At 51.0% G+C, this 16,844-nt stretch overlaps 1 protein-coding gene across 5 annotated transcripts in view; it reads right to left on the bottom strand.

Annotated features, from left to right (window-relative positions):
* Positions 1–16,844, bottom strand: part of MAMLD1 (mastermind like domain containing 1) — a 121,978-nt gene that overhangs the window by 27,280 nt on the left and 77,854 nt on the right. For all 5 annotated transcript variants that reach the window (XM_045472973.1, XM_045472974.1, XM_045472972.1 and 2 more), the window contains one exon: positions 10,844–12,541. In XM_045472973.1, coding sequence (XP_045328929.1) covers positions 10,844–12,541 — 1,698 coding nt within the window. The remainder of the gene's footprint in view (positions 1–10,843; positions 12,542–16,844) is intronic.

Here is a 16,844-nt window from a genome sequence, read left to right as displayed (position 1 = left end):
TCTTGTGTGGTTGACATCCTTCACTTTTTCCAGAACTCTACCCCAGGGCCTAGCACTTGCTCCAGAGGGATACTTTGCACAGAAAGCCAGTCACAGACAGTGAGTGCCTAGCATCATTCTGTTGGCTCTTGTATTAATCAGCAAACTGTGAGTCATCACAGCGTTTCCAGACCTGCAGCTGCACCAGAGAACCAATGAAGCAAGTGGGGTTTCTTATCCCATTCAGAAGCAGAGACAATGTCCCTTCCTGTCTATAGTCGCTTCTCTGTTCTCCGACCTGCGTGTTGTCCTGTCTCCAAAATGCCCAGAGAAGGACAGAAATTGTGTTCAATTTACCAGGAGAGTTATTTCTCCGTGGTGGCTGTGCCCGAGAAGTCTATGCCACGTGTTTGACATGCATGCATCTTGCTAGGACACCCAGCAAACGCAGCTGGCTCCCCGAGACGATGCGCATACCCATATCCATACCACTGCTCCCTATGACAGAAAGCGGGCAGTGCACCTTGCTGCCACCTGTGCGTTGTCTGCTAATTCTATCTGCAAATAAAATATTGCTTTTGATCAGGAGAGGAATAGCAAGTGTTTTAAAACTTAAGGTTTTTGGGGCGCCTGGGTGGCTCAGTAGGTTAAGCGTCCGAATTCGGCTCAGGTCATGATCTCGCAGTTAGTGAGTTCGAGCCCCACATCGGGCCCTGTGCTGACAGCTCAGAGCCTGGAGCCTGCTTTGGATTCTGTGTTTTCCTCCGTCTCTGCACCACCCCTGCTTGCACTCTGTCTCTCAAAAATGAATAAATGTTAAAACTTAAGGTTTTCTTTTTTATCGTGGTAAAATTTGCCATTTTAACCATTTTAAGCGCACAGCTCCGTGGCATTAGGTACGCTCACAGTACTGTGCAGCCATCCCTGCCATCCATCTCCAGAACTTGTTCATCATCCCAAACTGGAACTCCATCCCCATTAAACACTAACTTCTCCTTTTCTCTCCCCCAGGCACCCACCAGTCTGCTTTCTGTCTCTAAAAATCTGCCTACTCTTGGTGCCTCATAGAAGTGGCACTGCACAGCATTTGTCCTTATGTGTCTGGCTTCTTTCACTCAGAATAATGGTTGCAAGGCTCATTCATGTAGTAGCACATGTCCGAATTCTCTTCCTTTTTAAGACTAAATAATAATCCATAATACGAGCATATGGATTTGTTTTTCCATTCACCAGTTGATGGGCATTTGTGTTATTTCCACCTTGTGGCTACTATAAATAGTGCTGCTATGCACATTGGTGAACACATATCTGTTCAAGACCCCGCTTTCAATTCTTTGGGGTCTATACCTAGGAGTGGAATTGTTGGGTCAAATGGTGATTCTATGTTTAAAGTTTTAGGAACTGCCATCACGTTTTCCACAGTGGCTGCACCACTTTGCATTTCTACTGATAGTGCATATGATTTCCAATTTCTCCACGTTCTTGCCAATGCTTGCTATTTTCTCTTTTGTTTTGTTTTAAATAATAGCCACTCTAATAGGTGTCAACATTTTGTCTGTTTACATTTTCCACAGCTTGTTTCTGAAAGTGTTGCCTGATAGAGGGAAAGGGTCATGGAACTATTCCCACTTATCTGCACTCAGGGGTGGTTGGGGGCCTCCCACACCTTTCAAAGCTTTGTCACACGGAAAGAAATGATCATTGCTCAAAATTGCAAGTGAGGAGTCTACCTTCGTCTACTGGCCTACAGAGTCGGCTGCTTTGGCAAACTCTCCTCTCGTGCCACCCGGCCATGGGCCTGCAAAAAAGAGTCTAGGTCCCCACCACTATGCTCACCTTCTCTTCTCAAACATGGAGGATGGCCAAACGCAGCAGTGTGCTACAGGGGGAAAAGCCAGGTGGAACCTGTGCCGGCAGCTTCAAACATGAAGTCCGCCAAAGCAAAGCAAGACTTGGAATACTTTCTGCTGAAACAGGGCTACTACACATGTGTCAGGCCTTCAGGGCCACATTTAGGCCAACACTATATGATACTTTCCTAAAGTGCCCACTTCCCTTTTTCCTGCATACCTAGTTCCAACTCGCGACAGCCTCGCTTGTTTCGATGGGAAGAACAACAACCAGATGGAGTAACATGGAGAAAGCATCATTTGTCACCGTGGGCAAAATTAACGAGACCAAAGAGAAACCCAAACTTTTTCAATCCCATAGGAAAAAGCAGAATCTTTTTCTTTGCGGGGGGGGGGGTGGGGGGGTGGGAAGGGTTTTGCTTTAACCATAAAGTGTTCTACCATCTGCTGCCCCCTTCAAGCTCACCAGTAACCAGGCCAGAGCACACAGATCTTCGAATTTGTCAACCCCCAAGGGACAGAAGAGGTTAAGAGTACAAATGGACTCAGGAGAGGTTTCCTAAATCTGTGCTATGCGGGCCCTCAATGGTGGCTGGGGGTCGGTGGGGGGATGTGGGAGGGAGGCGGAGGAATGCAGCAACATGGCGGGCTCTAGGTATCAGGGCCACAGCTGAATGGTGCAGGCCCCCCGTGACTTTCCAGCCTCCCTAGACAGTTTTTACGTCTTATAATTTTTCACGTGGGGTCCATTGAAAGGTGCTCACCACACAAATTTATGTCCTCTTCTGCTCTTTGCAAACCTTCCTTTGCTTTACAGTGACAAATAGGTAGGTTTTGCTACACTTCGTTTTAAACGCCTCATTTTGAATACCCTGGCTTCAGCGAAGTTCATGGTTTCTCGTCAAGTATGTGAAGGCAAGAAGAACGAACAAACAAAAAACCCAAACAAACGTGACACAGGAGGTTTCTGAAACTGGTGGCCTTCTCGGCCTTCACAAGTCAATCACTAAGCAACTACAAAATTATACCTATCGATCTCTATGATTGAGGCGTCTGTACTGGGGGGGGTTTTGCGCATCCCCACGATTTGGCTGTGGACCTCACTGAGTGATGGGTTGTGACTCCAGGTGCAAAGCAACGTACCCCTGCCTCACTGCAACACGCCACCTCGTTCTTCAACTTCCAACAGAAAAAAAAGGTTGACGTTTAAAAGGTTAGCACTTGACAAGCAGCACATTTTGAATTTCCGCTTTTTAAAAAAGAGCCGTCGCTTTGAGGTGGAGGGTCATTAATGATTCTCAGAAACCGGAAAAGAAACAGAAAGAAAAACCTGACTCTTGGTAATATTAGTACCAAGTTCTGAGACTGCATTTCCCAAATTCAACACCCTTTGGAGTTTCGTTTCCTGGCAATTCAGAGTGGTTAAAACAAAACTTGGTCAACACGGAGGAACTAGCCCCTACATTTTCAAAAATGTATGTTACACTGTGTCTAATTATATTTCTTCCCAAAGCAGCTAAAAAAAGGTTTCCCCAAACGAAATAACATGTTGCGGCCCAATTTAGGAAGAAAGGAAAAAGTAAGCCGTTACGTACAATCACGCTCACATACAAAATGAAGACGCTTATTCAGGAAAATGCTGCCCCATCTGGCAGAGAAGATATGTGCTGAGCTGGCCCCTGGCTCTAGTGCACTGGGAACCTGACTCACCTGCCCTGTCCTCCCCAGGGTGCTTAGAGCTTCCCCAGAGGCCTCCACTCTCTCATTTCAGCAGGACTAACCTTTGAAATGAAGCTGTGATGCTTCGTGCCAGAATTAGTAAAAGACAAACGCAAAGAAACTTTTCTCATAATAGGGGAGCAGTGCTGCTCTCCCCCAACCCTTACCCTCAAGACAAGAGAATAATGAAGGGGAGGAGCGAAATGACTCAAGAGCCCAAGGTCACAGGCCACCCCCCACCCCAACAATATGTGCTGTGTCTGATTCCAGGGGGATCAAGTATGCCAGGCCAGAGAACGGCCACCTGGTTTTAAACGCTAACAGACAATTTGAGACTAGAAGAAGGCTGGCTCATGTCACCATCTCTCCTGACTCTCTCTTGTTTTTAAATTAAAATTGTTTTTTAATTTTAAACTTTTTTAATTCAAGTATCATTAACATACAGTGTTATATTAGTCTCAAGAGGACACTTATTGTGATGAGCACGGAGTTAATGTATAGAATTGTTGAATCATTACATGGTACATCTCTGAATCTTTCTCTAGTGATAAATGGAGCCGATGTGACTTTGACAAGAATAGACAATTCTCTTGGTCTAGCCTGCTTTTATCATTTTGTTTTCCATGAGAGGTCATGGTGCAAATACAAAGATTTTAATTTGCAGTGCTAACTGAGACAGCAGTAATTAAAGGTTCTGCTCTACTGAGCAGGTGAGTACAGCCCTGGAAATTCAAACCAAAAGGAATCTTGAGTTTCTGCAAAGGTTCTTGTGGCAGGCTTTGGGAGCGGAGTGAGTGGTGGAGGGGAGGGGGGAGGAGAGCGGAGGAGGCATCCCTGAAGGTTCAGCATGGGTGCTCTGAGCACCGCCATCATCCATCTGGGGCTCTTAGCAAGCCTCCCCATCCCCCAATGCCAATGACTAAGCGGAAGCAGCAGTCCTGGCCCTCGCTCTCCCTGGCTCTCTGCTCTCCCACTCTCCCGCTCTTGCTCTCTGCTCTCTCTGCTGTTTGCTCTCTCTGCCTGTCAGCCACAGTCCTGGGGTTGGCCCATTTGTTACTCAGCATTCACTGCACCACCCTCCCCATGGCCCCTAGCACTTCATTTTTTAGAAACTTATTTATTTAAATTCAAGTTAGTTAACATACAGTGTAATATTGGTTTCAGGAGTAGAACCCAGTGATTCATCTCTGACATGTGACACCCAGTGCTCATCCCAACAAGTGCCCTCCTCAATGGCCATCCCCCATTTAGCCCATCCCCCGCCCATCCCCTCCAGCTCATAGCACTTCTTCGGTCTGCGCTGGGAGGGAGGAGCAGCCAACGTTCCCCCCTTCTCCCTGGCCAGGAGTGCTCAGAAAGCTATGGCCTGACTCAGCTGCTCTGCTCCTTTCTGGGGTCACCGACCAGTGTTGTCCACCACTTGGCTTCTCTTCAGCCACCTCGCAAATGTCCTCCCTGACTAATCCCCCCCAACCCCCCCCCCCAAGAGCTGGAGAGGAACCTGGACACTGAGGCAGTCTAACCCATTCCACTGGGTTACTTACTGGTGTTCTAAGTTTCAGGAACTTTCCGGACGTAGTGGCAGCTAACATGTATGGAGCGTTGTTGTGAGCCAGGCCCTATGCCAAGCACTTTTACTTCACTTCATTTAATCCTCCCAGCGACCCCCTTAGATAGGTATACTAGTATCTCCATTTTATAGATGGGGAGACTGAGGCCCGGAGAGGGAAAATAGCTTGCCAAACTAAAAAGTAGCAGAGCCGAGATTTGGACCCAAGTGTTCCAAAGCCTGGGCTCTCTTGAACCTGGTCTCAAGCCCAGTCCTGGGGCCTACACCCTGCCAAGGCCCTGGGGTCCCCTCCCCTGTGCTGTCTCCATCAGGCCCTGGGCAGTGGGAGTGCTGCACTTTAGAGGGCTCCGTTTGCCAAGGCCAAGAGGGACCTATGGCTGAGGGCAGTGAGAGGGCTTCCCCAAGGCCCCACTTCGGACCAAGCTGCCCAGATCCTCATTGCAGGCCCAGCCCCTCGAGGAGGGAAGATGGCGAGCTCTCTCAATTTGCCCACTGTCTTCGCAATTGTTGGGCGCTCATTGCTGCCTCAGCTAAGCGGATGGGAGGCTTATCACTAAAGGTAGAAAGTGTAGCAAACCCAGGAGGGGCCTCATCCAGCCTCCCTCCAGTCGGGCTGGACTCCCCTCGTACCCTTCTCAAAATCTGTCCAAACAATATCATGTGCCTCTTTGGTCTGTTTCTCCACAGCTGCCCCCTTCCCCTGTGCCTCACCCTGCCTCAAGGATCAGATTTCAGGCCTTTTTGTTCTTATTCCAACTGGCCGCCATCCACATCCCTCCTCCCCAGGATGCTGCGCTCCCAGCTCTCCAAGCCATGTGCACTGAGGGCCCTCGAGCTGGGCCGCCTCCCACCGCCCCCATCTCCTCAATGGACCTGTTTTCGTCTCTGAGCAAATGGAAGTTCCATTCACCCATGGTTGGTGGTAAAATTGAAGTTCGAACACTGATTTTTGCATGTATCTCCAATAAGTCTTCAGGGAGAAGGAGTCCTAAATTACGGAAACAAAATTCATCTTGATTAAAAATGGAGAGACGTCACCCAGCCTTGGGAGTAGGGTGGGGAATACAGTGAGGAGATCTGGGGTCATTAAAATCCGACACAGAAGGGCTGGATGCCCCAACTCCAAAAAGTCGCTCCCTTAGTAATTCCAAGCCCACATCCCTTAGCTGTAATTTCAAACCCCAAAAGCTCTGAAAGCCTATTTTATTTTGGTAAGTTGGGCATCAAAATTTATTTGGGGACAAAAATTGATGTGGACTTAAATATTTGTATTTCTCTGCAAAAGTAATGAAATGCTGCCCCAGGTTCTACCGGAGGCTTGTGTGATATTTGGTATATGCACCACATGATCTTTCTATAGTCCCAAATGTCCTCAATTTGGAAATGCACCTGTCCTCAGAGGTGGTGGATCCCAGCCCAGCATGTACTGTGTGCCAGGCAGGGCTCTGGGCAATTTCAGCTTAGCGCTTCCTTTGTCTTCCAATGTCCTAAGGCTCAGAGGGACTAAGCAACATTGCTCCCCACCCAGAGCTCAGTCAGTGTCAGTGCCTGGACTTGAACCCCAGTGCCCTCGCTTCAGCTACCATGCTAAACTGCCACCCTGGAGCCAGATGGCATTTGCCTTTTACCTTCAGTACAAGCAAATGGTCCACTGAAATTGGGTCGTTTACCTAACTGGTCAAGTGAAATTCTCAGAGCTGAGAAATATGAGCTCCTGTAGATGACTGGACGTGGTTTTTCTGCTTACTCAAGAGTTGGTTTCTCACTTTTCATTTAGAAAGTACTCTTTTCAGAAACCAAAATCTGGATTAAAATGAAGGCCCAGTGCCTCTGTGGTAACATCTGGAAGTGCAACAAGGTAGTCTGTGTCACCACGTAGTAGGTGAAGAGTATTTTCTGAGGCTCAGTCTGGCCATCAGTGAAATTCGACCAGCTGGCCCTGCTGGAAGGAAGAAGCTTGTGCTCTTTTCTCTCTCCTGGAAGGGTGAGCAGGGCTGAGTTCTCAGGCCTCAGAGCAAATGCAAAAGGCCATGAGAAGGCATGGTGAGCTGTTGATGTGCAAGCCTGGATGTCCATTCTGTGTTTTGGTTAGAAGAGTGCCATGGACAGAACCGGGAGCCAGGCGAGGGGTAGTGAGAAGGAGATCCCCGCCCGCCAGGCAAAGATGACCTTTTCCTTTTCCTTTTTTTTTTTTCGTAGGAAGTGTATTGTTTTTTTTTTTTTTTAATTAAAAATTTGTTTAATGTTTATTTATTTTTTGAGAGACAGAGCACAAGTGGGGGAAGAGCAGAGAGACAGAGGAAGACACAGAATCCGAAGCAGGCTCCAAGCTCTGAGCTGTCAGCACAGAGCCTGATGTGGGCCTTGAACTCACGAACTGCAAGATCATGACCTGAGCCGAAGTCGGACACTCAACCGACTGAGCCCCCCAGGGGCCTGTTTTTTTTTTAAGTTGATTCATTTGTGTGTGTGTGTGTGTGAGAGAGAGAGAGAGAGAGAAAGAGAGAGAGAGAGAAAGCATGAGCACAAGTTGGGGAAGGGCAGAGAGACATGGAGACAGAATCCCACACCGTCGGCGCAAAGCCTGATGCAGGGCTCGAACTCACGAACCTTGAGATCATGACCTGAGCCGAAACCAAGAGACCGACGCTTAACCTACTGAGCCACCCAGGTGCCCCCGCCTTTTCCCTTTTCCACCAGGCCTGGAGTTGTGTCAGTGGGGCAGGGCCTGGGACAGGGAGAACCCTCGAGGCTGTAGGCTGTCAATCTCGCGGTAGGCAGGGGGTCTGGAGAGAGCACTGCTCACATTTTGTCGTGACACATCTCAGCCCCCACCAAATGGATCTGGAGGCTCAAGGCCAGGAGTTAGTCATAGTGATAGCAAACCTTCCTTGACAGGTACTTTGTGCTGCTAGGCCTTGTTCAAAACGCTTTAGATGTATTAATGCATTGAATCCTCAATCAACATGTCATAACCTATTGCCCATTTTGTAGAAGAGGCAACAGTTTGGAGGTTACAGCAAGATCAGAAGGCTCTGGAAGCAGTGCCCCATGCATGGGGTTACAAGTATGGGCTCTGTAGCCAGACTCCCTTCTCTGGCCCTAACTTCCTGTGTGACTGGGCAATTCTAGTCACTTCTTTGTGCCTCAGTCTTTTTGGCTTTAAAGGGAATGATAACGGCCTCTATCTCTGATGACTAAAATGAGAAAAAGGCAGGTGAAGAGCTGAGTTGTATGCCTGGCCCGTGGGCACTGGCCAGCACTGGCAGCGAAGGCAGCTCTTGGCAGCAACAGCCTCCCATCCAGGGAGCCCAGGCTCCCCCCTCTGCTGGTGGCGGTCACCTGAGCCCTTCCTAGCCTCAGGGAGCTTGGCTGCTGGTCTTTCCTCGGAGCACTTTCTCCAGCTCACCTAGGTAATCAGTTGGGTGTGATTTTCATGACTCAGGTCATTAAGGATTCTCCCTCTGAGCCAGCTGATCGGGTTCTGAGGCCACATAGTCAGGCTACAAATGTACCCCACTGAAGAAAAAACCCAAACGGGTCACAGTGTTAGATGGTGATCGGTCTCCAGGCTGAGGACCTTGCCTGCTAGGGGGAGACTTCCAGCTCCACGAAGGCAGATGGCAGTAAACCCGCCGCAGACTCAAACCCAAGTGCTCCCGAACTGCACACGAGGGCCTGCGGCTCGCCCTGGCCACACCCACGGATGCTCTGTTTGCTGCACAAGTCCACCAGAGGACCAGTTCCCTGGTGTGGAGCTCTCTGCTTGCTTATGTTTCATGAGGCATGGAGGAAAAAGACTTGGTTTTTCTCCTCCGGGGGCTGCCCCAGTCACACTCATCCAGGGCCCTCAGAAAAGAGGTCAACCCTGACAGGTGCTTCCCTTGGGCCAGGTCGCCAGCCAAGCTCTCTTCCTTGGCTGTTTTAGAGAAGAGAGAGGCAGAGTGGGAGACGGAAGTACCAAGGCTGGTCCTGGAGGGGATGGTTCCTGAGCCTTAGGAGCTGTGGGGGTGGGGCAGGAGAAAGGTGGGAAGGCACTGCCAGGCACAGGGGATGGTAGGAATAAAGCCGACTGCCAGCACTTCGAATGATAGAAGCAAAGTGCTGGACAGGGCCCGATGTGCACAGAGTCCAAGGAGATGGATGGAGCCAGGTTATGGGCCCCTGGAAACTTCTGGCCAAATGTGAAACATGATCTGTTATGATCTGTTATGTCAGGTCTCTTGAAGGTAATGTTTTGAGTGATGGCTGGTTTATTGGGGAAAACCAACTTAAGAGTCAACTCTGAGTCCAGGCAAAGAATCAAGAGGACTTGAACTTGGGCAAGGCTGAGAGCAATGGAAAGGAGGGACCAAGATAGAAAGTGCTCTGGGTAGGCAGAAAGTGCTCTGGGTAGGCAGATATCTGACATGGTCCCCAGTGACCCCTGCCTCCTGGTATTCACACCTTCATGCTTGTGTCCAATGAACAGAATACAGCAGAAGTGATGGGACATCACTTTCAAGACTACGTTCTAAAGACTGTAACCTCTGACTTGCTGGCAATCCCTCTGCCTCTCTTGCTGGCACATTCTGTCTTGCTTAGTCAGACGAAGCCGGCTGTCATGCTGTGAGATGCTCTATGAAGAGGCCCACATGGCAAGGAACTAAGAGAGGCCTCTAACCAACAGCTCATGAGGAATGAGGCCTCAGTCCAAACACCTGCAAGGAACTGCTTCCAGCCAACCACCTCAGGAGTGAGCTTGGAAGCAAGAACCTTCCCGGTTAAGCTGGAGATGATGATAACCTTACAAGTGACTCAAGGCCAGAAGACCCAGCTAGGTGATGCCAAGACTCCTGGCCCATAGAAACCGTGAGGTAATACACCTGTGTTGTCTCAAGCAGAGGTCTTGGAGTCATTTGTTACACGGCAATAGATAACCAATGAGGGCAGGGGTCAGAGCAATGACGAGGGGAAACTGATCAACACCCCTGGGCGGGCATCAGCTGAGCTCAGTGATTGATCATATTGTAGATGAGGGAGGGGGAGAAGTCACAGTGATTCTGAGAAGAGCACAGGCTCTGGACTAACACTTCCTGGTTCCCAGTTCCTGCTCTGTCCCCTGGCTATGTGACTCCGGGCAAGTCATTTCAACTCTCCGAGCCTCAGTTTCTTTGTAGAATGGAGATGGTAAAAGTAACTACTTTATTCGCATCTGTCCTTTTCATTTAGGGCCTGCCTCAGTGTCCAAGCCAGCACAGTGGTGAAGGGCACACTGGGGCTGCTCAGCAGAAGTTTGCTGTGGCACTTCTGGAAGGCTCAGCGTGCAGCCATATGCCAGCAGGGTAGGATTTACATGCCTCGGCGCAATTTCCTTGCGTCCTACGAAGCCTTCACTAGTCCTGTGTGAGGGAACACGCTACCTGGCCCGGTGCAGGGGAAGGCAGTTCTAGGTGATTCTGACTCATCTCCCCTGGTTCCTTCCCCTAACAGCACCTTCTGGGTGCACTTTTCTTCCCAGGGAAGTTAAGTGACTTGCACAGGAGCTAAAACCATAACCTCGGCCTCATGAACACTGCACCTTGACCACACAGAACTAGCTGCCTTCAATAGACTTCTCCAGAGTTAAGTCCAGTCTCAGAGAGGACTATGGCCAGATTTGCCTCCAGAGCCAAGTATCAATAGCACGAGACACGGTTCCTATGTCCAAAACAAAGGAACGCAACCGGACGCGACACTGTCTTACCTGTCTGGGCAGAGAAGGCATGGAGTCCGGGGCCACTGGCCGCTGAAAGCGCGGGGGCGGCTGCTGCATCATTTGCTGCAGGAGGAGAGAGGAGTGGTCAGGCTGCTGCTGCAGCTGCAAAGTGGCAGTGGCGGTGGAGGAGGCGGTGGCAGAAGAGGCCGGGGTCGGCTGCTGCAGGTAGTGGAGCAGGGACGGCTGCCTCGAGGTGGCGGGCATGGAGGGCATCTTCTGGGGGCCCGGCTCAGAAACGAAATGTGACAGGGGCTTGGTGTTGCCAAAAGTGAATGGCTCCGGGGCTCCCGGGCTGGGGCTGGCCAGCCCCTGCTGCATGATCACGCTCAGGGTTTTGGGTGGGTTGGTGGCCATGGGCTTGAAGATGGTGTTTGCCGGCTGCTGCGAAGGCAGCTGCTGCTGCTGACTTAGCGGATTGCCGGAGGGGGTGAGGCTCCGGATCAGGGAGCACTGCGGAGTGAAGGACTGCTGCGGCAAGCCTGGGCTGGAGAGCTTCTCCGGGCGGTAGGGCGGGGATGGCCCCGGGTTGCTGGCGGGCAAAGCAGACATCAGGTGTCCCTGAGGACTTTTGATACTAGAGGACACCAGGTTGGCAAGGAGGGAGCTCTGTGGGCTGTACTGCGGCTGCTGATTGAGAGCCGGGCTGGGGAGCTTCTCGGGAGTGTAGAGCACGGGGGGCCCCAGGGCGGCACTGCTGCCGGATGCCATGCTGGCCAGTAAGGCGTTGGGGGAGCCTTGGAAAGCGCTCCCGGGCAGGTTGCCGGACGCCATGCAGGACACCATGAGGCTCTGAGGGCTGAACGGCGGTGGCGGCGGGTGTGGTGACGGCACCGGGCGGTAAGACGGGGAGAGGCCTGGAGGAGGCAGGCCAGACCAACTGGGGTTGGGCCCCGGCTGCCTCGTAGCAGACCCCTGCTTGCTGGCTGCCAGCACCTTCAGCTGGTGGGCGTGATGCCACTGAGGCACTGGGAGTGGGGGCAGAGCGACCGGGACCATCCCCTGGACCTGGCTCTTGGTCTGTGCTGCCGAGGAGCCCGGCGAGGCCACTTGCTTCCCGCTGGCAGGAATCACATAGCTGAGCCCGGCCGGGGAGGGCGGGACCGGCAGTGGCGCGCCCGGGAGCTGGCCGCAGCTGGAAGCAAACTCCTTGCCGGAACCGAGGCTCTCCAAGTGTGGCATCTGAACCGAAGGCTTGGCACTGGCATCGAGGGTTGCCTGTGGGTGCTCTAACACCAGTGGTTCTTCTGGTTTGCTCCCCAGTATCTTCTCAAGATCTAGCTCATTCGGAGAAGGTTCTTGAATTTTTGTTAGCTCCTCCAGGAGATCTTGAAGTTCCTGGTCCACAGCCGGCATGCTGTTGGCTTTGTCATAGTAGGGACCAGAAGGCCCTTTCAGTCCCATTTCTGCAGCCGATGGCACTGCAAACGGTGAACCCATCATGCTGCCATTCATGGGATTAGTTTCGAGTGGTAATGGATGGCCAGGTACTCCCACGGCGGCAGGGCTAGGGTTCATTGTCAATGGAGGCACCTGCAGCTCTGCACAGGGAGTGCTGTGATGGGCGCCTGGGCCCATAGAAAGGGTAACGTCTTCAAGGCAAGGCCTCTTGATTTTATTAGGGTAACCTCCGTCAGCCATGCCTGGAAACTGGAAGCTATCTCCTTCCTGTCTCCTTTTAGTGGGTCCCTGTGGTGGAGAGAGAGAGTGAGAGGGAGAGAGAGAGAGAGACAGACAGACAGAGGGAGAGGGAGAGGGAGGAGGAATTTTTATAAAGCCTTGGCACATGAAAGCTAATGAACAGGAAACTTGCAACATAAAACATCTCTCAGTTTCAAGACTTGTCAAAACTATACAATACAGCCTATTTTGGGGGACCATAATGCTTGCTTCTTTGTTGCTGTGTTTCATTTAAACTGTCTTGTTACACTTCAAATTAGGCATTATGCTGTCTGTATACTAAACACTGCAGAAAGTCCCACAAAGGATCTTCTGTGCCCACGTAAGGGAGAGCTCACCAAAACTATGCGGAAGTCACTAACTGAACTGAGCCGCCCCAGACAGGCACTGGAGGGCAAACTGGAAGTACTTCAGATGCTCTCAATTCCTACCTGTGTACAGATATCCCCATTTTTAAAAAGGAAAAGCACAACACAGACAGGCAACTTTTAGGTTGCCTCCCCGTCTCGTTTAAATGCACCGGGCTGTGGTGACCAGACGGAACACAACAGAATCTTTAGAGGAATGAAGTAGATCTAGGTGTGTGCTTTGGGGCAACTGTCTGAGATATACTGTCTAGGGGAAAACACAAGTGGCAGAACAGTCACTGAGGCATGGTTTCACTTATCTTTGCACACGCGGACACACACAACACACACACACTACTAGGTACACACAAAAATAACGTGGAAGAACCTACACGCAACCATCGGGAGTAGGGATCTTTTGGGGAGATTGGCAAGTGCCTTTCTATTTTCTATGGTTTACTATCACATGTTTGTTTTTATTGAGAATGACTTACAACCGTCCCCCTCAAAGTACAGGAAAAGGCCCCGATCTGCGACCTGCACCTTGGGGGAGCTGCTCACCATTTATAAAAGCATAGCCTTTGGGAACAAAGCAGTTAACGAGGCACTATTTCCTACTCGTTCAAGGCTTCATACAGTCATCTGTGGCTGTCATGTTAATAACCATGACCTGCAAGTAGAGGGGAAAGCAAGTGGGGTGGAGTGGAGGCATGTGTGAAAAGAGAAGGGCTTGGAAATTACCTACACGCCAACAGTGGAACACATATACAGGTGAACCTTGAAAAATGCCCTGTGGTCAAAAATCCGACTATAATTTTTGACACCACTCAGAACTTAACTACAAATAGCCTACTGTTGACTGGAAGCCTTACAATAACATACAGTCGACTAAGCACATATTTTGTATGTTATATGTATCATGTACTGTATACTTAGAACACAGTAAGGTAGAGAAAAGAAAATGTGATTAAGAAAATCATAACGAAGAGAAAATGCATTTATGGCACTGGACTGTATTTATCGGAAAACATTTAAGCAGACCTGTGCAGTTCAAGCCTGTGTTTCCAGGCTCGACTGTATTTCTCTTGACACACTTTTTCATGTAAAGAAACTCTGTTTAGCTTTAGAAGTCTTCCTGGGACATTCGTTGCTGATCCTTTGATGTCGCTTCACGTCTGGCTCACTGGTGGGGCGGAGGGTCAATGTGTGTGGTAGCGCCACACTGGCCACGACTGTCATGACAGAGTGAACATCAAAAGAGGGCTGCACATGTCACGTTTTGGTGCTCATCAGCTTCATTGAGAAACATCCAGATTCCCAGGGCTTCCCACCACAGACGAACTGCTTCAGTCTCATTCAGAGCAGGGCCCGGGTATCTGAGTTTTCTCAAGGCTCCTGGGCCGATTCTAAATGCACAGCCAAGATGGGAACCACTGGCCCAGAGCGCGAGTGGAGGCAGTGTGGTGAAAGGTCCTGGTTCTGAGGCAGACACAAGCAGGTCTTTGCCTTGCCACTTAACCCCTCTGGACCCCGGTTTCTTCATTTGCAAAATGAGCCTTATTTTAGTTCTCATCTCATGATGCTACTCTGCCTATTGAGTACAATGAAGCAGATTCTGTGACACCTAGTAAATCCTCACTGACTGGTAGCTGGCATTACCAAGGGCAGCCATGGAAGGGCCCTGGAAGTCCAACCTTGTCCTAGGAAGAGACAGGGGCCCTGACCCCAGGGAAGGGGAAGGACTTGCCCAGAGCTGCTCAGCTGGAGGGCAACAGGGTGCAGGCCAATGCAGGGCCCCTCCATGACCACTGGGCAGCCTCACAACCCACCGCCTTAAACCGCCCTGGTGGCAGGACACTGTGTCACTTCTGCAGGAGGGGTTCCACCACCTGGAGTAATGGGACTTGCCTCCTTCTTTGCCTTTTCTCTGCAACCTGGACAGGGGCACTTTGAGGGGCCGCTCTGCCATCAAGTCCATTGGGGGCTGAGGGCCACAGGGGAGGCAAAAATGCACTGGGCAGGGTAGAGAAGGTGTAAGAAGAGGCCTATCTGGTCATCTGCGTCCGCTCTTCCATCCAGGGGCAATGGACTCTGTATTGGCCCGGAGCAGGTGCTTGGGAAACAGCAGCTGAATGAATCCATGGACAAATGAACCCAAATGCCCCGAGACACAGGCAGCTCTGCCGCGTGCTTTCCCGGCCGTTCATTCCATCAGTCATGGGGCAGCCCACAAACAAGTCACTGAGTCCCAAACGAAAATTCCATTTTGTCTACATTCCCCCAAGGACTTGAAAGAATTCCCATATATCAAAAATAGAAATGGATGACCGAGTACAGGTTTTATAGCAGACCCCTTGCAGGGAGTCCGAGCCGGCAATGGCTGGGCCCAGCGTGCTGTGGTGGTATCCTGGACTGCACTACAGGTGTAATGACAGGGAAGCATATGTGGCACCAGACAGGGGAAGGAAGGGAGGGCGGGGACCGTGAGTTCAGCAGCCTGGAATCCCTGGCAGGCTCTGTGGGTTCCCAGACCGTTTCTTTAATTGTTAGTCTGCCGTTACCTCGTTGGAACCAAGGTAGCAGGACGTGGGGAAGACCAGGCATGGCCACGGGACGCGACAGCTAATATTAGGAACCACTGGCAAGGGAAAGTGGTCTCTAACTCTCTGAAATGAGAGGGCACGTGCATGCAACTTTCCAGGCCCCCAAGCCAATGGTCCCCACTCAGTCCCAATTCTGGAACCCAGCTGTCTCCTCAACAACAAAGCGGACCCCAGGATGCCCCTCCAGGATGTTAGCTCACTGCTGGTGAATCCAATTTGCTGGAGTGGGTGCCCCCCCTCACTGCGCCAAGTTGGCAGCTGGATGCCTCACTGAACACTTTGGGAGGATGCCTAACCAGGGGCCACGTTGGCCTCGCTGTCCCTGGGAATGCAGTTGTGGGGACTGGGGGGGGACGTGCTGGCTGAGGCCACCGGTTCGGCAGGGCAGGCGGGAGCCTCTTTGGCGCTTCCCTTTTTCAATGGACGTTAAGGGAGACTTCGCTTTGTTAGAGGCCTCAGCTCTGCGTTTCAGGTTTTATGCTGAGAGCTTTCAACAGCCAGCCTGAAGCACCCTGGCTGAATGGCCAGAACCCCAGCCAAGCGTGCACAAGGCCAAGGGAAGGTGGCTGTGTTCACACAGAGGCACTCAGCCTCTTGACATCAGCATCTGCCTCCCCCAGGCACCGCCAAGGCTTGGAAGTCTGCTATCCAGTGACTTCTGCGCCTAGATACAGGCTTGCATGCATGCCTTCTCTTGTGCACCCCCGGGATTTGTTACTCATCTCAATTTCCAGCAGCCAGCTGGGCTTTCCTCCTTTCCTAGCACCACACCGGCTCCTCTGCGGGTCACCTGGGCCAGTGGGTGCTGGGCTGAGGTCTGCCTGACTGGGCTGGTTGCTGCTGACTGAATCCCAAGGCACCCTTGGGTGCACCCTTGTTGCAAGTGCAACAAAAGCTGCTACTCTGGAATGACTTCCCTCTCAATGTCATGTTATTGGTGGCAAGTCCCTCCCTAAGCTTCCAGAACCTTCTTAAACAAACCTTCCAGCTTTGCACGTGTCCTGTTTTCCAGTCTCTGGACTCTATGACAGCAAACTATTGGTTCCAGCTACCATCGGCTCCTCTTTCCTCAGGCCATGTATTGTGCATGATCCTGCCCACTTGCTGTGAGGTTTTTTTTTTTTTTTTTTTTTTAACAATAAGTAAATCAGAAAGAAAATAAATAAATCATTGGATGGTAGCAGGATTTCTAGAGACCACATCTCAACCTTCTCTTTTTACAGAAAACAGAATGAGATGTGATTTGCTTGTGGTGGACACAGCTAATTAGTGGACGATGACAACACTAGACCCCAGGTGTCCCCACTCCCAGCCTGAGCCCTCACAGGCCCTTTGGTGGCAGGAGGTGGGGCAGAGAGGGGA

This window comes from Leopardus geoffroyi, chromosome X (genome assembly GCF_018350155.1).
Source record: "Leopardus geoffroyi isolate Oge1 chromosome X, O.geoffroyi_Oge1_pat1.0, whole genome shotgun sequence".
In the NCBI taxonomy this organism is placed as follows: Eukaryota; Metazoa; Chordata; class Mammalia; order Carnivora; family Felidae; genus Leopardus; species Leopardus geoffroyi.
Note: the sequence above shows the minus strand (reverse complement) of the source record. Positions and strands in the feature narration are given on the sequence as shown.